The sequence below is a fragment of the Dromaius novaehollandiae genome, chromosome Z (genome assembly GCF_036370855.1).
Source record: "Dromaius novaehollandiae isolate bDroNov1 chromosome Z, bDroNov1.hap1, whole genome shotgun sequence".
NCBI classification, from domain to species: domain Eukaryota; kingdom Metazoa; phylum Chordata; class Aves; order Casuariiformes; family Dromaiidae; genus Dromaius; species Dromaius novaehollandiae.
Window position 1 is genome coordinate 55,463,723 of NC_088132.1, and position 18,821 is coordinate 55,482,543.

General features: G+C 37.1%; 1 protein-coding gene across 2 annotated transcripts in view; it reads right to left on the minus strand.

Moving 5' to 3' along the window:
* Nucleotides 1-18,821, minus strand: part of LOC112983669 (ras-specific guanine nucleotide-releasing factor 2) — a 130,250-nt gene that overhangs the window by 29,362 nt on the left and 82,067 nt on the right. For both annotated transcript variants that reach the window (XM_026100946.2, XM_026100945.2), the window contains exon 18: nucleotides 5,111-5,217. In XM_026100946.2, the coding sequence (XP_025956731.1) occupies nucleotides 5,111-5,217 (107 nt within the window). The remainder of the gene's footprint in view (nucleotides 1-5,110; nucleotides 5,218-18,821) is intronic.

The following is an 18,821-nucleotide window of genomic DNA, read 5'->3' on the forward strand; positions in this document are numbered from 1 at the left end:
CTACAAATCTCTATTCTGTTTCAAGATAGAGGTTTCAGATTCTTAGGGATCATTTGAAAAATAGTTGAAATACAGCATATCTTATTATCACATGGTAAGTGCGGTGTAAGTCTAATTTGTTACAATTAATATGCTATAACTTTGCCAGGCATCATATTCATTACTTTATACTTTTAAACATGAGCCAAGTGGTGCTCCTATGAATGCATTTTTATGTCATTGTTTGCTCCAATGTGCTGAAAACAAAATGGAATTGGCCAATTCATATGCAAACATACACTAAAACTACTGGTACCTAAGGAAAATCATCTTTGCTTAGATAATTCTCTGTATACAGCTGTCTTCCTTCCCTAATCAATATGTGGTATCAATAACTACATCTGCAAAACCTTCTGTTGAAAACCCAGCACAGCTCAGTCAGCACAAACAAGAAAATGGCTTGCAGTAGATTTTTTCACAGCTGAAGCAAGGCAGGAATCAGGCACCAAATCATGACCGACACTCTCAAAATTCAATTCTTGGTTTGCTCCCCAGATCTTGTGGTAACTTCATAATACACTGACACTGTCTGACAGCCATTTAGTTAGTAACAGCGTTAAGATTTGCCTATTCATTTCAGCAGAGATCTTCAGAGAAGCCAATGTGAACAAGCACCCAACTGGGAAACCTGGAGAAGCCTAGCCTCTCTTCATCAGCAGAGGCAAAATCTTTCTCCTTGGACGAGTTTCATTTCGGTGTGCTTGCCACAGAAGCAGAAAAACTTAATCTTGTAACTTGAAGTGTTTAGATAAAAAACAAAACAGTCCTGTTAAACAAAGAAAAGTAGACTGCAAGATTCTAGGATAATGAAAATCATATAAAGACTCTCCTCTACCTCTTTTTCCCTTCCTGTTTTTTCCTCCTCTGACAGGAGTCAGTGGGAGTTTTGTCCTCACAAGCCCTTTCCATTCTCATCAAGTCAGCAAAGCTCTTGTCTTCACAATCACTGTCTGCCTCAGCGTTTGTGTTTCCATTGTTTACAATGAGAGAATCCTACGCTGTTCCTCTCAATTACATTTTAAAAACAAAATGCAAACATGATCATTCTGCTGTTATTTTGGGGGAAAAAATGCTCTGTTGGCTTGTAGGTGGCTGAATGACAGACAGAGAAGAGCAGGGTAAAAAGAGGAGGAAAAGAATGAAAAGAACAAAATGTAAATAAATCCCTGGAAAACCTAAATGATTTCTCTTTCATGCACAAGTAAATAATAAGCAATATAGGTCTGATTCCTTTTGCTCAGTGTGGTAAAAACAAAAAGTATGTGTCACGTTATGATCATGAATGTTTTTTCCAAACTCACATCTGTGCCTTGGTAACTCCTGCAGACATTAATTAGTTCCTTCTGTCTTCTTGAAAGGGCTGCAGATGTGGCATTATCAATATATACTTACAAAGAATTTAAGTGAGGCCCCAACAGTGTATGACCCAAGTTTTCAAAACAACAAAGGATCCTTTTCCTAAGCTTTATTTTGTATGATTTCAAGACAACAAAACTGCTTTATTAACATACATCCTAACTGAATAGGGTCAACTATTAATTTTAATGATTCTGTTTTCTGACCACAGACAAAATTACATATTAAATACTGTCCATGTTCAGACAACAAAGTAAAAATATCACAGCTTTTTAAAAAAATATATAAAATACCCACAACCATTGTCTTCACATAGTTGTAAGACACTGTAGAAAGCTAATTCATTTCATAGCCCAGCAGAGGAAAGACCATCCAAGCTCCAGCCAAGAATTTTAAGTCATGGCTAGCAAAAACTAGGGAAACACAATGCTTTGAACCATGTTTTTGGATGCTTTTTCTATTCCTTGGTTCACATACTAACCCTGCCCCATGTTGTTAGGTACTAGAGAGGGGCACACCGAAGCAAGCCAAAGGGACCCAAAAGGAGGGGTGGGTGCTAGGGAATAAAAAAGTTGGATGATGTATGTTTTTCGCACTTTTCATTAGTCTCTTTACATTACAAATGTTTCTGCACATAGCCTGCACACTCTTCTGTGTTTGTATAGCATCTCACATACTTTGGACACTAGAACACCATAAATCACTATGATAATTTAGGCAGACAAAAAACTTGTAGAGAATTGATTGCTACTAGTGGATCAGAGAGTATCAATACAGTTACTGTTATGCTCTCAGAGGTATTCACATGCTGCAACACTAAGCACTTCTATAGTAGTGTCCAGACTCCTAAAAAGAGAACTAAACAAAGCTCCACATATTACCCATATAATGCTTTTGCTCCTCTTCTAATCTAGTAATAAGGAAATAGCATTTTCACAGAAAAAAACATATAGTAGGTCACCTCTTACAGTGGCATAGGCTAGCAGTGACCACAAGAATCTCAGTCACATCAAAAGGAGGAAATTCTACAGGGCAGTGAGAGAAGCTGCTGCCACAGAGGAGAGAAATTGCACATCTGGTGTTGGGAATGTTTGCAGAAAGAGTAAAGCAAAGCTCAAAGCCAAATGGAGAGAGATATTTGCAAATATCAAAGTATTTTGTTAACAGGCTCCTTTTTTAAGGGAATAAAATCTGCCCGTGGCTTCTGAAGAAGGTGAAGAACATCAGATGCACTGAGTGGTCAGAGAATGATATAAAAACCTCAAAATGCAATAAAGTTTTAGGCAGGTTTGTTGATCTCACTGAATTTTACATTGCTTTGTCATTTTGGAAATCTAATAAGCATTTCCTCACCAAACTCTGGTGGCTAAGGGCTCTCTGGTTTGCAGTTTGCATGGTTATTGTAAAATAAGGCTCTGAGCTACTGCTCTTCCAGGACTATAGATCTTTACTGCCAACATTTTATACTGTTTGGTCAAACAGTAATTCTTCACTTGCTTCCTTATAGTAGTTCTGGTCCTATTTTGGCCAAAACTAGCCAGTCATTTCTGGTTTTTTTGGTCTTGTGTCCTTCCTCTGTCCCTAATCTCTCAAGTAAACAACACAAAAAGCTTATTACAGGCTCTGTTGCTGTAGCGTTAGTTACTTTCTTTGCCAAAGCCCTTGCATGTAAAAATAATCTAGTATTCCAATACAGCAAATAAGAGATGTAGAGAATTAAAATTTGCCACTCTTGCCATGGCAAAAAGTAAAAGGCAGTGAGTGACTAGGGAGTCCAAATAATAGCTTTGAAAATGCACAGTGTTGGACTTGAAATGATTCTATCTCCTTATCCCATTCTCTTAGTCTTTTTCATATTTTTAAAAAAATAATAATTGTAAAACATTAGGTAGAAATAAGTGCAAAGGTATACAGAGCAGCATTATATATTTTTGCATAGCATGAGTACACTTGAAATGAAAACCCACATAACAACACTATATTTTTAAAGAAACAAATCATATTTTTGGCAAAATGCTACAATGGCAAATGCTTACACTCTTTACAGTTGGTTTGTGTTTACAACACCACAGTACAATCAGGGTCAGTCAAGAAATGTAAACTTCAGTTTAACTAGTTGTAGAGAGTTGCTTAATGTAGACAAAGGTCTGATGATTCCTTGCATCTTCACAATTGCATCAATTAATCTTTCAATCAGTAATAAAGGGTCAGCTCAACTCACCGCACTATTAAATATTATTTGTAGCAGTGACATAGTAACTGAGTACAGTACACTACTGTGACACAGAACAGTAATAATAGACTTCTGCCACTCCACTACAGCTCAAGATTTTGACATGCAATGATTTTCATTTAACAGGTAGCCATCTACCAGTATAACTAAATTCTCAAGGTTGTTTGCAATAATTCAGAATCATTCCCATAATACCAAGAGAGATTTTATTAATCTCTCCTGGGCTGTTAGCTTTTTGAACACAACAAATTTTCCCACTTATGCATTCTTATTGGCTTCACTGTCTAGCAAACTTAACCTCTATGAAAATTAAACCCATTTCACAGAAATAAAGGAACTGAGTTTGACATGGAGACTGCTGCAGCCAGCTCTGCAATAGAACATCTTCCAGATCAAGTTTCCTGATTACTAGCAAGGACTGACAAAGCACTCTATAACTGCCATGAAGTATCATTTATCCAAGGCTTACAGAAATCTTTCATGTGCTTCCATAGTTCTCTCTTTTTCCTTCTCTCTTTCTTTCTCTTTCCTTCTTTCTTTTGATCAATTTGCCTGGTAGTTTTCTACATGCACATGAAAATCTAAAACCATTCATTTCACCTGGCAACTTAAATAATGTTGCTATACATGAAATTCTACTAGCTACTCAGATTCTTTTTCCCTCAGTCAACAGTGTATCATGAGTACATATCACACCCACAGCCCTGTAACGGGTTGTAGAGGGAACCTCCATGGAGGAGTGGTGCTTCTTTTTGCATATGCTCCACAATAAATACACAAGTAGGTAAGCACAGGTATTTTAATACATTCAGTCAAAGTAACAGAACCAAACTGTCTGCAGTATCAACACTGACAATCTGAAAGATAAATACAACCTGCTCTTAAGTAGAGCCTCATCTTCAATAGATAAAGCAGACACAACACTTTACAACATTAGGGGCCAGGAAACCCTAGAACTTAACACAATTTTGCATGATTGGATTATGGACTTATTTGCTTTCCACTGAAGTACCAGGTGTTGTGAAGCAATATATGCTGTCAGGCAGGATATCAGACTAATGGAACATGATCAGTATGTGCATAGATAGTACTGCACTCTGAACTTAACTTCTGAACTGAATTTGTGGTTTAATTTTTACAATAAATATAGCTGCAATCTAGATGTTGTTTAGTGCATTTCTCATGTATATATTTCAACATGCAGTAAAGCAGTCAAACAAAATGTTACAAGAAATATTGACTATTTTCATAGAATTTTGCAAGGCTAGATGAAAGATTCTTTATTTATAAAACTGTGTGCTTTAATAGGCAAATTTTCCTTATTATTATCATCAAGCAGTCTGACCTCTGCTACATTATACAGCACCACTGCCTCATAGTATGTTTTGGATAGAACCAAAGTGGTATGAATTCCATGACCAGACTGAGGTCAGCTCGCATCCTTCTACAGACAGACAGCACAAGAGCAGAACAGAAGAATACCTGAGAATGCTTGGAGACCCAGTGACGCAAGACGTTCAGGACACGATTAGTGGCTGCTCTGCGTATTATGAACTCTTTGTCGCACATGCGTTCAGAGTTGTTAAACCCTGTAAAGGAAAAGAAAAAAAAACCTCACTGGAATTAAAGTTAACAGAAGCACCAAAAAGATCTTTCAAATATAGTATCTATAATGTTGGTAAGTTGAGAGCACACAGAACATGTATGTGTAATAAAAGGAAGGAAGCCTACACAGATGACATTCAAATATGATCATCTGGCTACTGAACTTCTGCAAGAAAGTAGAATATAACCTTGTCCATTATAACTAACACAGACTACTTGGGTCAGTATACAGTTTTAGGAAGATGAAGGATATTTGTCTGATTTATTAACATAAGATAGGTCTCCTTGCTGTATGGAAGAGAAGAGTAAAAGACAGGGCCAAACAAAAATTTACAGTGCCTATAATCAAGAAGTTTACAGAAGGAATGTGAATATGATTTAGAAGGGGAAGACAGTGGCGGTAAAGAAATAGGGGAGGATAGTAGTTCAAAGACAGAGGGGAAGGTCAACAGAAAAAAATGTTCCTTTTTAAAAGCAGTATGGTACAGTACAGTATGGCACTTTCTCTACTTAATTTTACATTTTTGTTACATTTGATCTCACACTGTGCTGCTTTCGACATCACTTACTGCAGAGTCCAAGGAACAACTCGAAATTCCCTTCCATATGACCAGCACTTCACAATTTCTTAGCATAAAAGCTACTCTAAAGCCTTTGCATTGTTATAAATAGCAAAGACAGATTAAACTTCTATTTATTCTGTTAAAAACCCATTAGATGTATTTTTAGAAAAGCCAGTATTTGTTTTGTTCCATTTTTATTAAAGATGATCCAAAAACATCCAGACTGTTGCTCTATAGTTTTGGAAAGATAAGCAGGAAAAGAAAGGTTTAACTGCAGTCATACATCTTTTACCACAGGCTGGACCCCAAGCACCAAATTGATTTTCTGCACTTATGGCTCATGGAAGGGTTTTATTTGTTTGTTTGTTTTTTGTTTTTTAACTGAGGCATATTACACAGTAGTTGACATATAAGGTAAAACATTAATGGAAGTTTCGTATTAAAACATCTTCAGGAGTTTCACTGCCCATAAACAGTAAAGTAAACAAAATCTCAGCAGCTTTACTCAAGGAAAGGTAACCTAGGTAACATTTTGTGTGTTAATTTCCTGTGCCTTTCGCAGTTAATCTTTTGCAGAAGCAATTAGGCATACATATTATACACTGTACAGCTAGCCACTTAATTGCAGCAATGAAAGTCACAATGCAAGTTATATATTCAAGCAGTAGAGTCTTTTATCAAAAAAACATTAAGGAAAAGAAGTTTTGCTAAGCTGGAAGGAAAATGGAAAGAAACCTATAGAGACAGTTTTCAGTTAGCTGCAGAAAAAATTAAAAAAGGAAAAAGGAAAAAATTCCAGGGACCACTTCAGCAAACTTCTGCTGGTCTCTGAATTTCATCTTTTAAACAGTAATTAGTTTGTTGCAGAGACTAAGCAAAATGTTCACTCACATTCACATTGTCAGTAGTTAATGTTGATGCCTTGAATCTACAAAAAGAGATCTTCGATTGTATAAGAAAAGAACTTAGTAGGACACAGATGCACAGGTGTAGATGTGAATTTAATTCCAAGTGGGTGACTCAAAGTGTATCTTCATGTACCAGACTTCAAATAAATATCTAAATTGGTGAAATATAATCTTTCTCAAAACAAAGCTGGAAATCTATTAACTCCATTCTGACCTTTGTCAGAATTTGCCTACCAAACAAATCAGAAATCCAGGATGTGTTTCCTTCTTTATGCAACATTTATAATTTATTGCTCTTTATAAGAAAAAAAATCCTCAAGCAACACTCACCATTCAAAAAATACACCTGCAGATTGATTCCTGAGAAAATCTTGTTTATATCATTTTCCTGTGGATCCTTAAAAAAATTTAACTGTAAATGCTATCTCACAGTTCCCATTAACATCACCAGTCACAGTGCAACACTATCATCTTTGAACTGAGTCCATGAAGTCATACAGTAAAAATCATTACCCAACTTTTCTGGTCTGTCCCTTGCTTAGGGTAGTTACTTAGCAATCTCTCTGACTTTTCAAGATACTCAGAAATTTTGGCATAAAATGTGAACCTGGCTTGGGGAAGAGACAGATTACTGCTCTTTGTTATTCATCTTTATACTGATTGGGGTACTGAATGTACTCTACTTTACTTACTTACTTGCTCCTTTTTTTTTTTTTTTTTTTTTTTTTTAACTATATCCAATCAAGTAATTCAAGTTTTAAAAACAGATGTGTAAAATTTTTTAAAGAATCTTGTTATGTGGAGTTAATGGCTCACTGGTATCCAAGAAAAGAACATATGTTATAAACATCTCAAAAACAGGTTCAAAGAGCACTGGGGTGTACTGGATCTCCTCTGGCCCCATTCCCCACCCTCCAGTCCCAAAAAGTAAATTATAAGGAGTAAACTGTAGGGTGAAAATTCTGTTCTCACCCCAGTACTCAAAAATCAGTGTTGTCACTCTTCTTTGTACGCAGGCTTAGCCTCCTTCTGTTTGGATGCCTGGCTTTACCTCAGGATTTTCCCTCAGAACTTGCTTTGAGCAAAAGTAGGCTTTATCAAGGCTCCATACTCAGCAGCTCTGACAGCTGCATGGCAGAGCCAAGCCTTCAGCCAGGCATGCTGGACAATACACAGAGTCCTTGGATCTCCCTCAAGTAATACAGGTTGGAGCAGGACAAGGGTGCTGGGACTCGTTCAGAAAAAGAAGCCTCTGTCCAGCAGTTCCTCTTGGGCAATGCACCAGAAAGGCATGATCTACTGTGCTGTTCCCAAGCAAACACTTCTGCAAGAACATGAAGGGGGACCTGGCACAATTCACGTCAAAGGGACCAATTACATTCCCACTTCAAACAGAGATGACAATGTTCAGAGCAATCCTTGGGGACTTGAAGATGAAGAACTGCCCCTCATGAAGATGGAGATGGAAGTCATCAGTGACCAGGGTGGAGAGGCCTGCATAAGCAAGGCAGGTGATCTCCTTTGGTCTGTCACCAGGAGACAGTACAAAGTGAGAACCTTTTGAATGGGATTTAGCACACTTCTGGCTTGTGGCTGTTCAGTCCTGAACTGACTAGCAACTGAACAGTGGGAGCCAGGGACTGCCAGCATGTGGTAGAAATTGTTACTATCCATACTTCTCATACCATTAAAATGCCCATCAGGAACAGATGAATTAGGTTAGCCTCAAAATTAGAACTTATTTGAAAAGTGTTCACTAAATAAGCTTAAGTGGATTTATATATGTGACTTTTTCATTAAAAATCTAGACAACTGCCACTATTTTTTAATCCATCCACCTATATATCAGAAGACTCCACGAGTGCAAAATTTTATCTAGATACATACCAGTGAATCTATTCAAAACTAAAGTGATAGCTCCTTTCCAGTCAGTATAGCAACTGCTAAAAATACCCACCATTCAAAGTGCTGGAATGTAGCATTGCTGATACCAGGAGAATTCTGACGCATTACTAATCTAGAGAAAAGTTAGTGAACATTGACTGTAAAAGCAAAAGAAAAGTCAGGAAACAGGTCTTTTCATTATCCAAAAGGTGAAAATGCATAAAAGATACTCAAGAACATTCAAATTGCATAGAAGAGTGCTATTAATTGCAGGAGTCTCATAAAACCTCAGAAAAATAGCAAAGATATCCAGAAACAACTAAGATCAGTGAGCATTGTTACTTCCTGGTTTTTTCGCCTTTGAAAATAGAAAGGGCTTCAAATTTGACAGTAAACAAAACAACAACAACAGATTTTTTTTTAAACCACAACAGCATTAATATAAATGGAAAAACATGCAAAATCAAGTCCCTGACTAGAATTGTCCTCGTTCTTCCTAACTTTCGAAGCTATGTGGACTTTGGGAAAGAAACTCCAAAACTACTGACTAAAATTTGATGCAACAACTACTGAAGCAATCTAAGCAGGGAATCAGTTTGCCAGGGAATGGTGCCATCATAGTGCTTTCTGCACTTTTCATGATATAAATTTCTTCTAAAACATTGGCTTTGCTGCTGCTAGTTACTTCCTCCTCTCTCTTTCTGCCCACCTAATCCTCTCTTAATGTAACTCCAAAGAAAACCCTAAGCTAACAGGACAATTGCAACAGCTCCATATGCATAGCATACATGTTTATGTATATTTTAAGGAGTCCACTATATAGCTTGATCTGGTTCTGCTGAGATATCACTACTTATGAATAACCCAAATCTCTGCTGCTGTACATACTGTAAACAGGTCAAACCCAGGCTATCCTGCAATCATGACTGCCTTTGCAACAGGTGACAGTGGTACTATTCGAGGAGGTACTCCAAGCTATCTTGTCTACTGCAAAAAACAGGTGACATTCATGGACCTGGCCGGATCACACATCACCTGCTCTGCCCATCCATATGCAATTACACTGGACCTGCACAAAGTGACCATGCAGAGTACGCAGCAAGAAATTTTGAACTAGAACCCCACAGTGGAAGACAGTGTTCACGGGAAAAAAAAGTGATTCCAACTCCAAAGAGCTTGCGGTCTAAGCATGTTACTAATCCAAAGCAACTACTGGATATAGACAAATAGGAGAGTAGAGTGGGATAATACTGATCAGGCTGACAAGCAGAGTCTTGCCTCAATAGCAGGTCTATAGAGTACCTAGCATAAATAGGGTTCTGTGCCTCAGGTAAGAAACAAAGGAAAAACAAAGGTATGTGGCCAGTCAACACAAGAACGTGGTGCACCATCTCACACTGCGAGACTTGTCTACTTCTAGTGAAGACAATGGCAAAAATCAGATCATAACTTTACTGGGTCCCTTTGCTTATTAACCACTCAGTAGCGCAGGCTCTTCACTCTGCTAATGCAAAACAAATGCTTGAGAGACTGGGGGAGATAATCAGCCTCCTTTAAACATTGCCTGGGTTTTATGATAGAGAAGTTTTATAGGTTGGCAGATGTACCAGCTAGAAGGAAGGATGTTGACCAACAGACTAAAACTGGGAACCAAGACAAACTTCGGGTCAGATGTTGAGCTGCAAGGATCAAGGCTTTAATTACACCTCGAAGCCATATTTGCGTTTTACAAAATACATATATCCTCGTTCTATGCATCTAGCATTCTACAAAACAGTTGCAAAAGCCTTTTAGTACTGCTGCATCCTTCCCGGGATTCTCCATATACTTCTCCTACCTGTTCTTTAGGCTAGGAACAGTTCTTAATTCTGTGATTATACAACCCCTAGCATAATACTGTTTCCATCCATGACTTAGACTCTCAGGCACTGCTAAAAGTTTACATGGGCTGAAAGAGGACCAAAAATAACCATACTTTGTCAACTGAGGTTTTATCTAGCTCAGTATCCAGCAGCAAATGCTTAAGGAAAGAATATTAAAAAGGCAGTTTTAGAGCAATCCTTCCCACAGTGTGCTCTCCTTGGCATTCAGCAGTTTCAGGGCTAACCACACAAACTCCACTCAGATCAGTCAGAACATATGCACACTTCCTTCTAAGTTCATATTCGCTGAGGATCCAGGGAAGGAAAGAGACGCAGGCTCCCTGCTAGCAGGACCCCAACATTTGCAATGTTCTAGTATCGGATGCGCAGGTTCTGGATTGAACTGCCCAGCCCAGACTTGCCTACATCAGAACGTCACAGTGAAATAACCAATTCCAAAAGAGGAATCACGTGGAGATTTGGTTTCTTTGAGTCCTCCTGTATCAGTTTCTCTCCTGAAGGAAGCAATCTTTCTACATTAAAAATATTAGCAATATTTCTAACCAGCAATACTCTTTGTGAGCAGCTGCTTCAGTGTGAGTTACTTTCAAGTAACATTTTTTTCCCCAGTATTCATCTGTTGGGATGAAAATAAACTGTTTCTACAAATAGTCTCTTCATATAGTGATGGTGCAGAACCTTTACCACAGGCTGTCAAACACAGTGTTAACCTGCCAGCACATTCAACCATTGCTAGTTCCAGTGAATTACTTCTTTCAGTTTAATTTAATCACTCTGTTCATGTACTTGTCTTCAGACTATGTTATGCAAAATCCAGTTTCATCTTCAGATATTTTTTCTTATGTGCACTACAACCAAAACTACCACTTTTGAAGCTTCCACTATCATCAAAGAAAAGAAAAAAGAGGTCCTGAATAGATGTAACTCTCAATACCTGAAGACATAAACAGGCTAAATTACAATAATACCTGGTACTTAGATAGCTCTTTTTATCTGAAAGTCTAAAGCACTTTTCAGTGGTAGATGTAATTATCTCTAATTCATAAAGGGAAAAAGGCACAAGCAATCACGGCCTGCAGGAACAGTGTATCGAGGATTCCACATTTGGAACTGCCACACTCGGGACCAGATCTGAAGATGCCATGGCATGCCAGCGTGACATGGGGAACAGATGCTTCTTCAGAAGTCCCTGTTGCAAAGTTCTGTTACACTTTTTCTTGTTCTACATATTAAACCTGACTCTATCAGCAATTCACATTATTTCCTCTTTAAAGTTTTACTCTCAAGAGGAACATTTACAATACGTTACATTCTGCATTATATATGCTATATATACTTGTTTTTCTATTTCACTTAAGATGTCAAAAACCTAAGTTACAACAATTGTAAGCTCTGCATGTTATTCTTCCATACTACTACAGTGGCACATGAGTCCTGACCACAGTAATTAATTTGTCAAAAGTTTTGATTAAAAGCTATCTGTTTTCAAGGGTTTATCTCTACAAAATTCATTTCAGTTCACAGGATTTAGGGGCAATTTGTTTCAAGTTATGAAGGGTAACTTCAACATGTTTCTGGTGTTTTTCCTAGCAAAAAAAAAAAAAAAAAAAAAAACTATTTTAGAAAGAAATTTTACAGATTAATTGCACTGAAATACTCTGGAATCATGTCCTGAAGCTGCATTAGTACCTAACATAGGCTAAAATTGTACTCTACTTGTGAGAAGATCATAGCGACCCCCCCTCCCAGTCCACCCTGTGAGGTAGAAGGGAAACACTCACAGCTCAAAAAAACAGAAGGCAAACACCACCCCCCGCATCTCCCCCACCCGCAAATGTCAAATATAGCTGTTCTCTCTCACGTGCTTTTTTCGTTCTTCTGCTAAATGCGCTCATGAGCTCTAAGCTAGCTTCATGATTTGGCCTGGCTCACATCCTTGAAAGCTTAGGCTTGGCAAACATCAGCGTTACTTTCTGACCTGGATAAAGAATACAAACCCCAGGCCCGGAGCAGAGCAATTTTCAGCCACAGATTAAAAATGAAAAAGCCCTTCCCATATATGCAACACAAAAAAACTAATTACAAAAAGTTTTCATTCACATACCTAAAAATGTTTGTATGATAGTTTAAAGATACACATCTTTAACAGTCAGGCATTCTCAAGAAAATAATTGAGTTCCACACATTTTCACAGAAAAGTGCCAGAGAGCAAACAGTCTGATACTGGTAAGAATCTAAACCGCCAAAGATTCTGCCCTCCTTTTCATTTCTTTAATTATGATATCAGGTTTCCATACAGTAGCCTGCTGAAGAATGGCAGAGCTGGAAGAGAAAACCATTCATATTAACTGAGATGAAAAGAAGCATAAAGATGGTGAACTCCCACTCACTGCATACAGAACAGCATATTTGATCAATAACAGAGTCATTCCTTTTTCCTTAGTAACCATCAAATGCACACATTCAAAGTTATAATGGAATAGTTCATATGAGCAGTGTGATGCTTGCAAGCATGAATTATCAAGTCTAGCCATGATCTTTGGCTACCTCAGTTTAAAAGAGAGGTATATTTAATCATTCACTATGCCAATGTTTGAGTTTCTTTCATAAATGGTTGCCAACGCATATAGCATCAGAAGAAGTGACTATTAAAAAGCAGCTGAAATCAAGTATCCCATGCCTTTCAGACTTCTAATTTCACTTTCACTGGTCCTTGCAACATATGAAATCATTCTGTTCTAAGAAATATGCTGCTGAAACATCCATGTTGTAGCCACCCACGTCAGAAATAATTCCAAGTATGCATTTGATTCTTTTGCCTGAAGCCTCCACTGCAAATACAATCTAACTATCAAATCAAGTCAAGGGATTATAGTCTTAGTAAGGTAAATCCTATGGGAATCACATGCACCAGCTGATGTACAATAGTGTAACACAGAGCTATAGTGATTGTGTTTAATTTCTGCAAAATATTTAAGGGAATGGACAGAAAACTGTTTTTAAGACACTCTTGCTTTAGAAAGGATTTTTCTAATCACAGAAATTTAAAGAACAGAACGTTAAGATAAGAAAGTCGATATTTTTTGCCATGATTATGCTCTAAATTCAAATTAAATCCAGAAGTCTATAAAATATATGTATCCAATGAAAAAGCTTTTGTTTAATGGAATAGGGAAAAATATAAATGTCTAAAAAATGTATTTAAGATCAAGATGCTATTTTGAGTCCTAATCATAACGCTAAGGTTGTCCTGATAATTATAATAATCTAGGAGAGTATATTGTTAAAACAAGGCTGAAAAGATTTCTTTAAACGCAAAGAACCATTCAAATTTGAAAATATGTCATTCAAAAATCCTTAAAAACAGGGTTACTGCTATAGATATGACTAGCATGTACTGTTGAGATTTTTTTTTTTTAATAGAGATGTTCTCTTAGGAGAGCATATCAGAGTCTCACACTTGAAAAGAAGATGTGAAGTTACTAAACACTGCAAATATACCCATAGTTATAACTTACATAACTTGTTATTAAAGATATATAAATCGCCTTTGGAAGTTTAAAAAAAGAGTCTGCAGTTTATTTTTGCACTAAAGTTCAGCAGCTATACAAGATTGTATTTTCATTTTCAGCATATTGTGATAAAAATGTGGATTCAGAGAAAACAACATTGTTCACTCCTCTGCTAAAGAGAGAAAAATAAACATGGTGTATGCATTAGCATTTGCATATGTTCTAACCATATAGAGAATACCTCTAACTTTAGAATACTGCATTTACTAGAATATATTTTGTAACTGTAAGTAGCATTTTCACTGGACAGCACCCTAATCTTTTTTCTTTCAGCAACAGCAGGAAAAGCCAACAAAGAGTTAATGTCATCACCAAAATCTAATGCTAAGTTTTGGTGTACCTGCATACACTTTCAGATCACACTTGTTTCCACAAAAGGAGTGTATATGTGTGCTTGTATGTGTAACATTCTAGTTCAAGCTTTTAGGGAAATTGTAAACCAAAGCATCCAAATCTGGTGCCTTAAGATAAATTATTTATAAATATCTCTATGAAAAAAATACTGAATATTGAAGACATTGCACAGAGTAACTACGGATTCTGGAAATGCTCTAATGACAGACACAAGCTGACACGATTCTTGTAAAGAAATTTGTGAATATAAGGGCAGAAAGTATATGCTGTGTGAAAATGGATTTAGAAACCTGATGTTATTTGTTGAAATAATTGTTGAATAATTAATTGTTGAATATTTCAGCACTGCTGGATTATATGCACTATACAGAAATGTGAATGAAGATTGCTCTCACAGGTGTACAAAACCAGAATACATCTGAATTATAAGTATTTTTTTTCTTCCTTTAGGTTTATTTTCTAAATACACCATCATTTTAAAGTTTTCTAAAAGGTATTTGTGCCACATATACGTTTGGGAACTTGTAAGAGAGAGCAGTGAACATTTTCTTATTATTATTTTGGCTATAAGATGTTTATTTCCAGTACTTCATGGGAAAAGAGTCAAAAAAAATTTCTGATCAATAGAATGTGACTTGGATTGTACATAGATAAATATGTTTCCTTTTATTTCTATTAAGAAAAAGCCCTGTTGCCATTAATTGTCATTTGTGTTTACATATTGTAGAATACCATGTCAAATGTGGCATATGATAGCAACATTTTTTCTTATGGGTTATTTTATGTAAAAGAACTATAGGAAACAAGTGATAAAGAAAAAAAGCCTTTTTGGTAGTTGCAATATCTGAACAATTTTATTTGTGATTGTTTTAGCACATCTTAGATTTTTCTGACTGCACTAATATTTGAATTATCCTCTGCGAATAATCACAAGAATTGTAACATTACAAATAGTTGATATTCCTTTGAATTTGTACTGCAAGCCAAGTGTGTTTGCCTGTGTTCCTGCTACATCTCCTAGTCTTCAGGGAACATCTACACAGTTTTTACCTGCTGAAGTGTTTGTGCATTTTAAGGGATTTTCAGCTCCTGATTTTTTAAAAATTACACATTGTGTAAATCTATCAGTAATCTTACAGCATAGCAAATAATACAATAATCATCTTTGCATACCTTTATAGTCTTTTCAGGAACTATTCAAATTAAGCTTTCAGTCCTTTAAAACGTTAAGTCTGCCTTCCCGCAAAACAAAGGTTAAAATAAATTCTATGACAACATATAGAAAAGGAGATCATATGGAAGACTGCAAAAAAAGCGGTTGGATTTTTTTCTATTAGCCGGTCTGGGCTTTTTACATGAGCTAAAGGAAGTACTTTACAAAACTTTTTCAGCCTTTCTTATGACAATAGGAGTAAAGGTTAAATGGGAAGGAGACAATAATTGTAAAGACCCAAACGTATCATTTTTCAGACCATCTGTGAACAGATACTTGACTGTCATGCAAAACAAAAATTGGCAGGTTGCGTATCAGTCAACAAAATTCTCTGAACAAAACGTCCACCTTATAAGCAGCTCCCAGACCGTTTACGATTGGACAATAAAGCAACTCAGTAGTAGCATAAACAAATGTTAATTATATAAGCAACACATAGGCTAGAAAAAAAAAAAAACCAACCCTTTCCTCCCTGTCTCACAAAGCTCACATACATCTTTGGGTTCTCCAGATGTGAGGAAGATACTAGGGAATCTAAAAAACCCCACAGTCATTATGGGCCCAGATTATTTAGTCAAACTCTGTACCCATAATTTCAACATACTAGGGGCTTGTTTCTAGCATGCAAAGGTCAAAGTTCCATTCAAGTTTCTTCTCCTCAGCTTAGGAGAGCAGCAGAAGATACCACCTACCTAAAAGCTTACCACAGAAGCTCAGCTAAACCACTAGAAAACATAAATTCAGCCTCCCATCCAATTAATCACAGTAGGACCCCGTTTGGGGGAATAAAAGCAGGCATTGTATTAACATCCTGTCTGAGATGAAGGAACTGTCAATGCCAGTTTGCTTGCACACATCTATGCAGCAGGCAGTTTTCCATGTAGCTGCTCTGAACTTTGTATGATAGGTCGGGAAATATGTGGTTCAAAGTGTCATAATTCAGCAAATGTCTAGTACCGATACTTATCGCTGAGAGGGTCGGCTGCTCTGATAAACCCAAAGAAGCTGTTAATTTGGGGGGGTAGAGGGCATAAGAAATGGGTTCCTAAATTTCTGGTAAAGTGAAAAAAATTCTCATGCTCCCCTGGATCTTAATTCTCATAAAGACAGCAGGGATCACTTGAGACAAAACTGAACTTCATCTTTGAGTGATCATTTTAATTCAAGGCTATTGCTCTACCAAAGCTGCAAGGGGAGGTTCAACTTAATTTCCACATTAATGTTTAGCCAGTTATCTAAAATTGCTAAGCAACAATTTTGTTAAATTCAAAGGGCTCCCAATTCAGGAACATAAACAGGAGTCTATTCAAATTCACTATGGAGTAGGTGAATATTGAGAGGAAAGGAATAATATTCAGGGTTATTGAATTAGAAGGCAGATTCCAAACAAATTAGTTTTAATCTCTATTTTCATCTCACTACTGATTTTCCAGTAAAATATCCTCTGCCAGGAAAAAACATACACAAATGTCTGATAAAAACAGTGTGGTGAATAAGCATTAAAAATGCAGCCTGCAATAGAAAGGACGTTTGCATCTCAGCTGTGGCAGCAGCATCAGCCCCCAATGCCACCCCAGAAAACACTGTGCGTTGCAGCTCCCTGGAAGGCGTGGTGGCAACATCTAACTTTGGCAACAGCATCTGGGCAACTCCTAACAACTCTCCACTCATAAGGAAGGAAAGCTGGATGATCTTTGCCACTGATTATTTGTCACACAACTTTTTCTGATGAAGAACACTGCCAGTTGTAAAATTAGTCAGTAAGTATTTCCCAAGCAGCTCCATCTGGAGTTTTTAACTGAAATGCTGAACTCCAAGGAAACTCAGCGTTCAGGACTCGCTGCTTATCAAAGCTTCCTAAGTCTGCACAATTGGACTGGAAATCTCATAAAACTTGTTCTCAAGAGTACCAGTACTCACTTTTCTGGTTCCTGGCTACAGCTATTAGTAAAACAAAACATAACAAATAAAACTTGGTAGTCCTGAGTAAGGGATCAGGGGAGGATAACAGTTCCTAAATGAACTCCGTTCTTTCCTGGAACAAAATATTTTAGATCCCTAGCAGAAGGCATGAGAAAAAAAGAGTTTGCCAAGAGGTGAACTGTGTCTCAAACAATGATTTGTCTGATTTGATGATATTGCACACCTTTAACAGCAGGCTAGACTCGTGCAAGTTCAACCTGGAAGTTCCATTTGGGAATCTATGAGATAAAAAAGTACAGAGAAAAATAAAGATCTGCTTCCAACTTGTCAGAAACAGACTCTGTGATACGTGTGACGCAGCTGCGCCACTTCGTTCCTGCAAACAACAGTCTCACTGGGTTAAGCTGCAGAACTCAGGTTAAGCTGCAGAACTCAAAAAAAGGGAAAAAAAAAGAAATATTTGCAGCTTGAGTATTTATTTGGATATAGCTGTCAACATTTTTTTCCTTCAGGTCTAGACTCATAAGGAGTAAGTCCCATATAATTTTTCAAGTACAGGGAATAAGCTATTAGAATCCAGAAAATAACATTTTGAGTGCCAAAATTACTATAATTGCTATTAATAGCAATGTTTATCCCAACATATTGGAAACCAACTGGAAAAAGACGCACATTTTCTCATTTTGCTTCAGATACGGATATTTACCTACAAAGCCAGAAACACCTACCTTTCAAAGGTTAGCTTGTATCCACTAATGTAATGAGAAGCATTTAGTGCACTCTCACACAAACGTCTGTTACACAGCTAGCCACGTAATGTAGAAGTCATCTCAAGGTCCCTATTAAATACCATTCCTCTTCATGCAACATTCAGCAGAGCAAGGAAATCTCTCTTCGCCTGCCCTCTCACAACAGAAAAAAGGAAGTAACAGTTTACATGTCTCCCTTACTAACCTCCCTTACTGCCAATTTTCCCATCCTAATTTCCTTACTAACTTAACTGCCTACTCCAGGATACTTCATGAAACATAATGGTGCAATACCAAATTATTATTCCCCTCTTCAGAATCAGGCAGATGCTCCCCTGGTAATTCCTGAACTGCCTCCCCACACGTACACACCTGCAATGACCCCTCAAGCTTGACAACCCTACAGAAAAATTGAGCTTTCTGGCTATTTATAGCCTTCAACATGGAACTACGTATTCTTATCAGTCTGTGTGCAAGATAATAACAACTGAGGAAATACCACATATAATTAAAGCATGCTATATGTTTCTACATGTTTT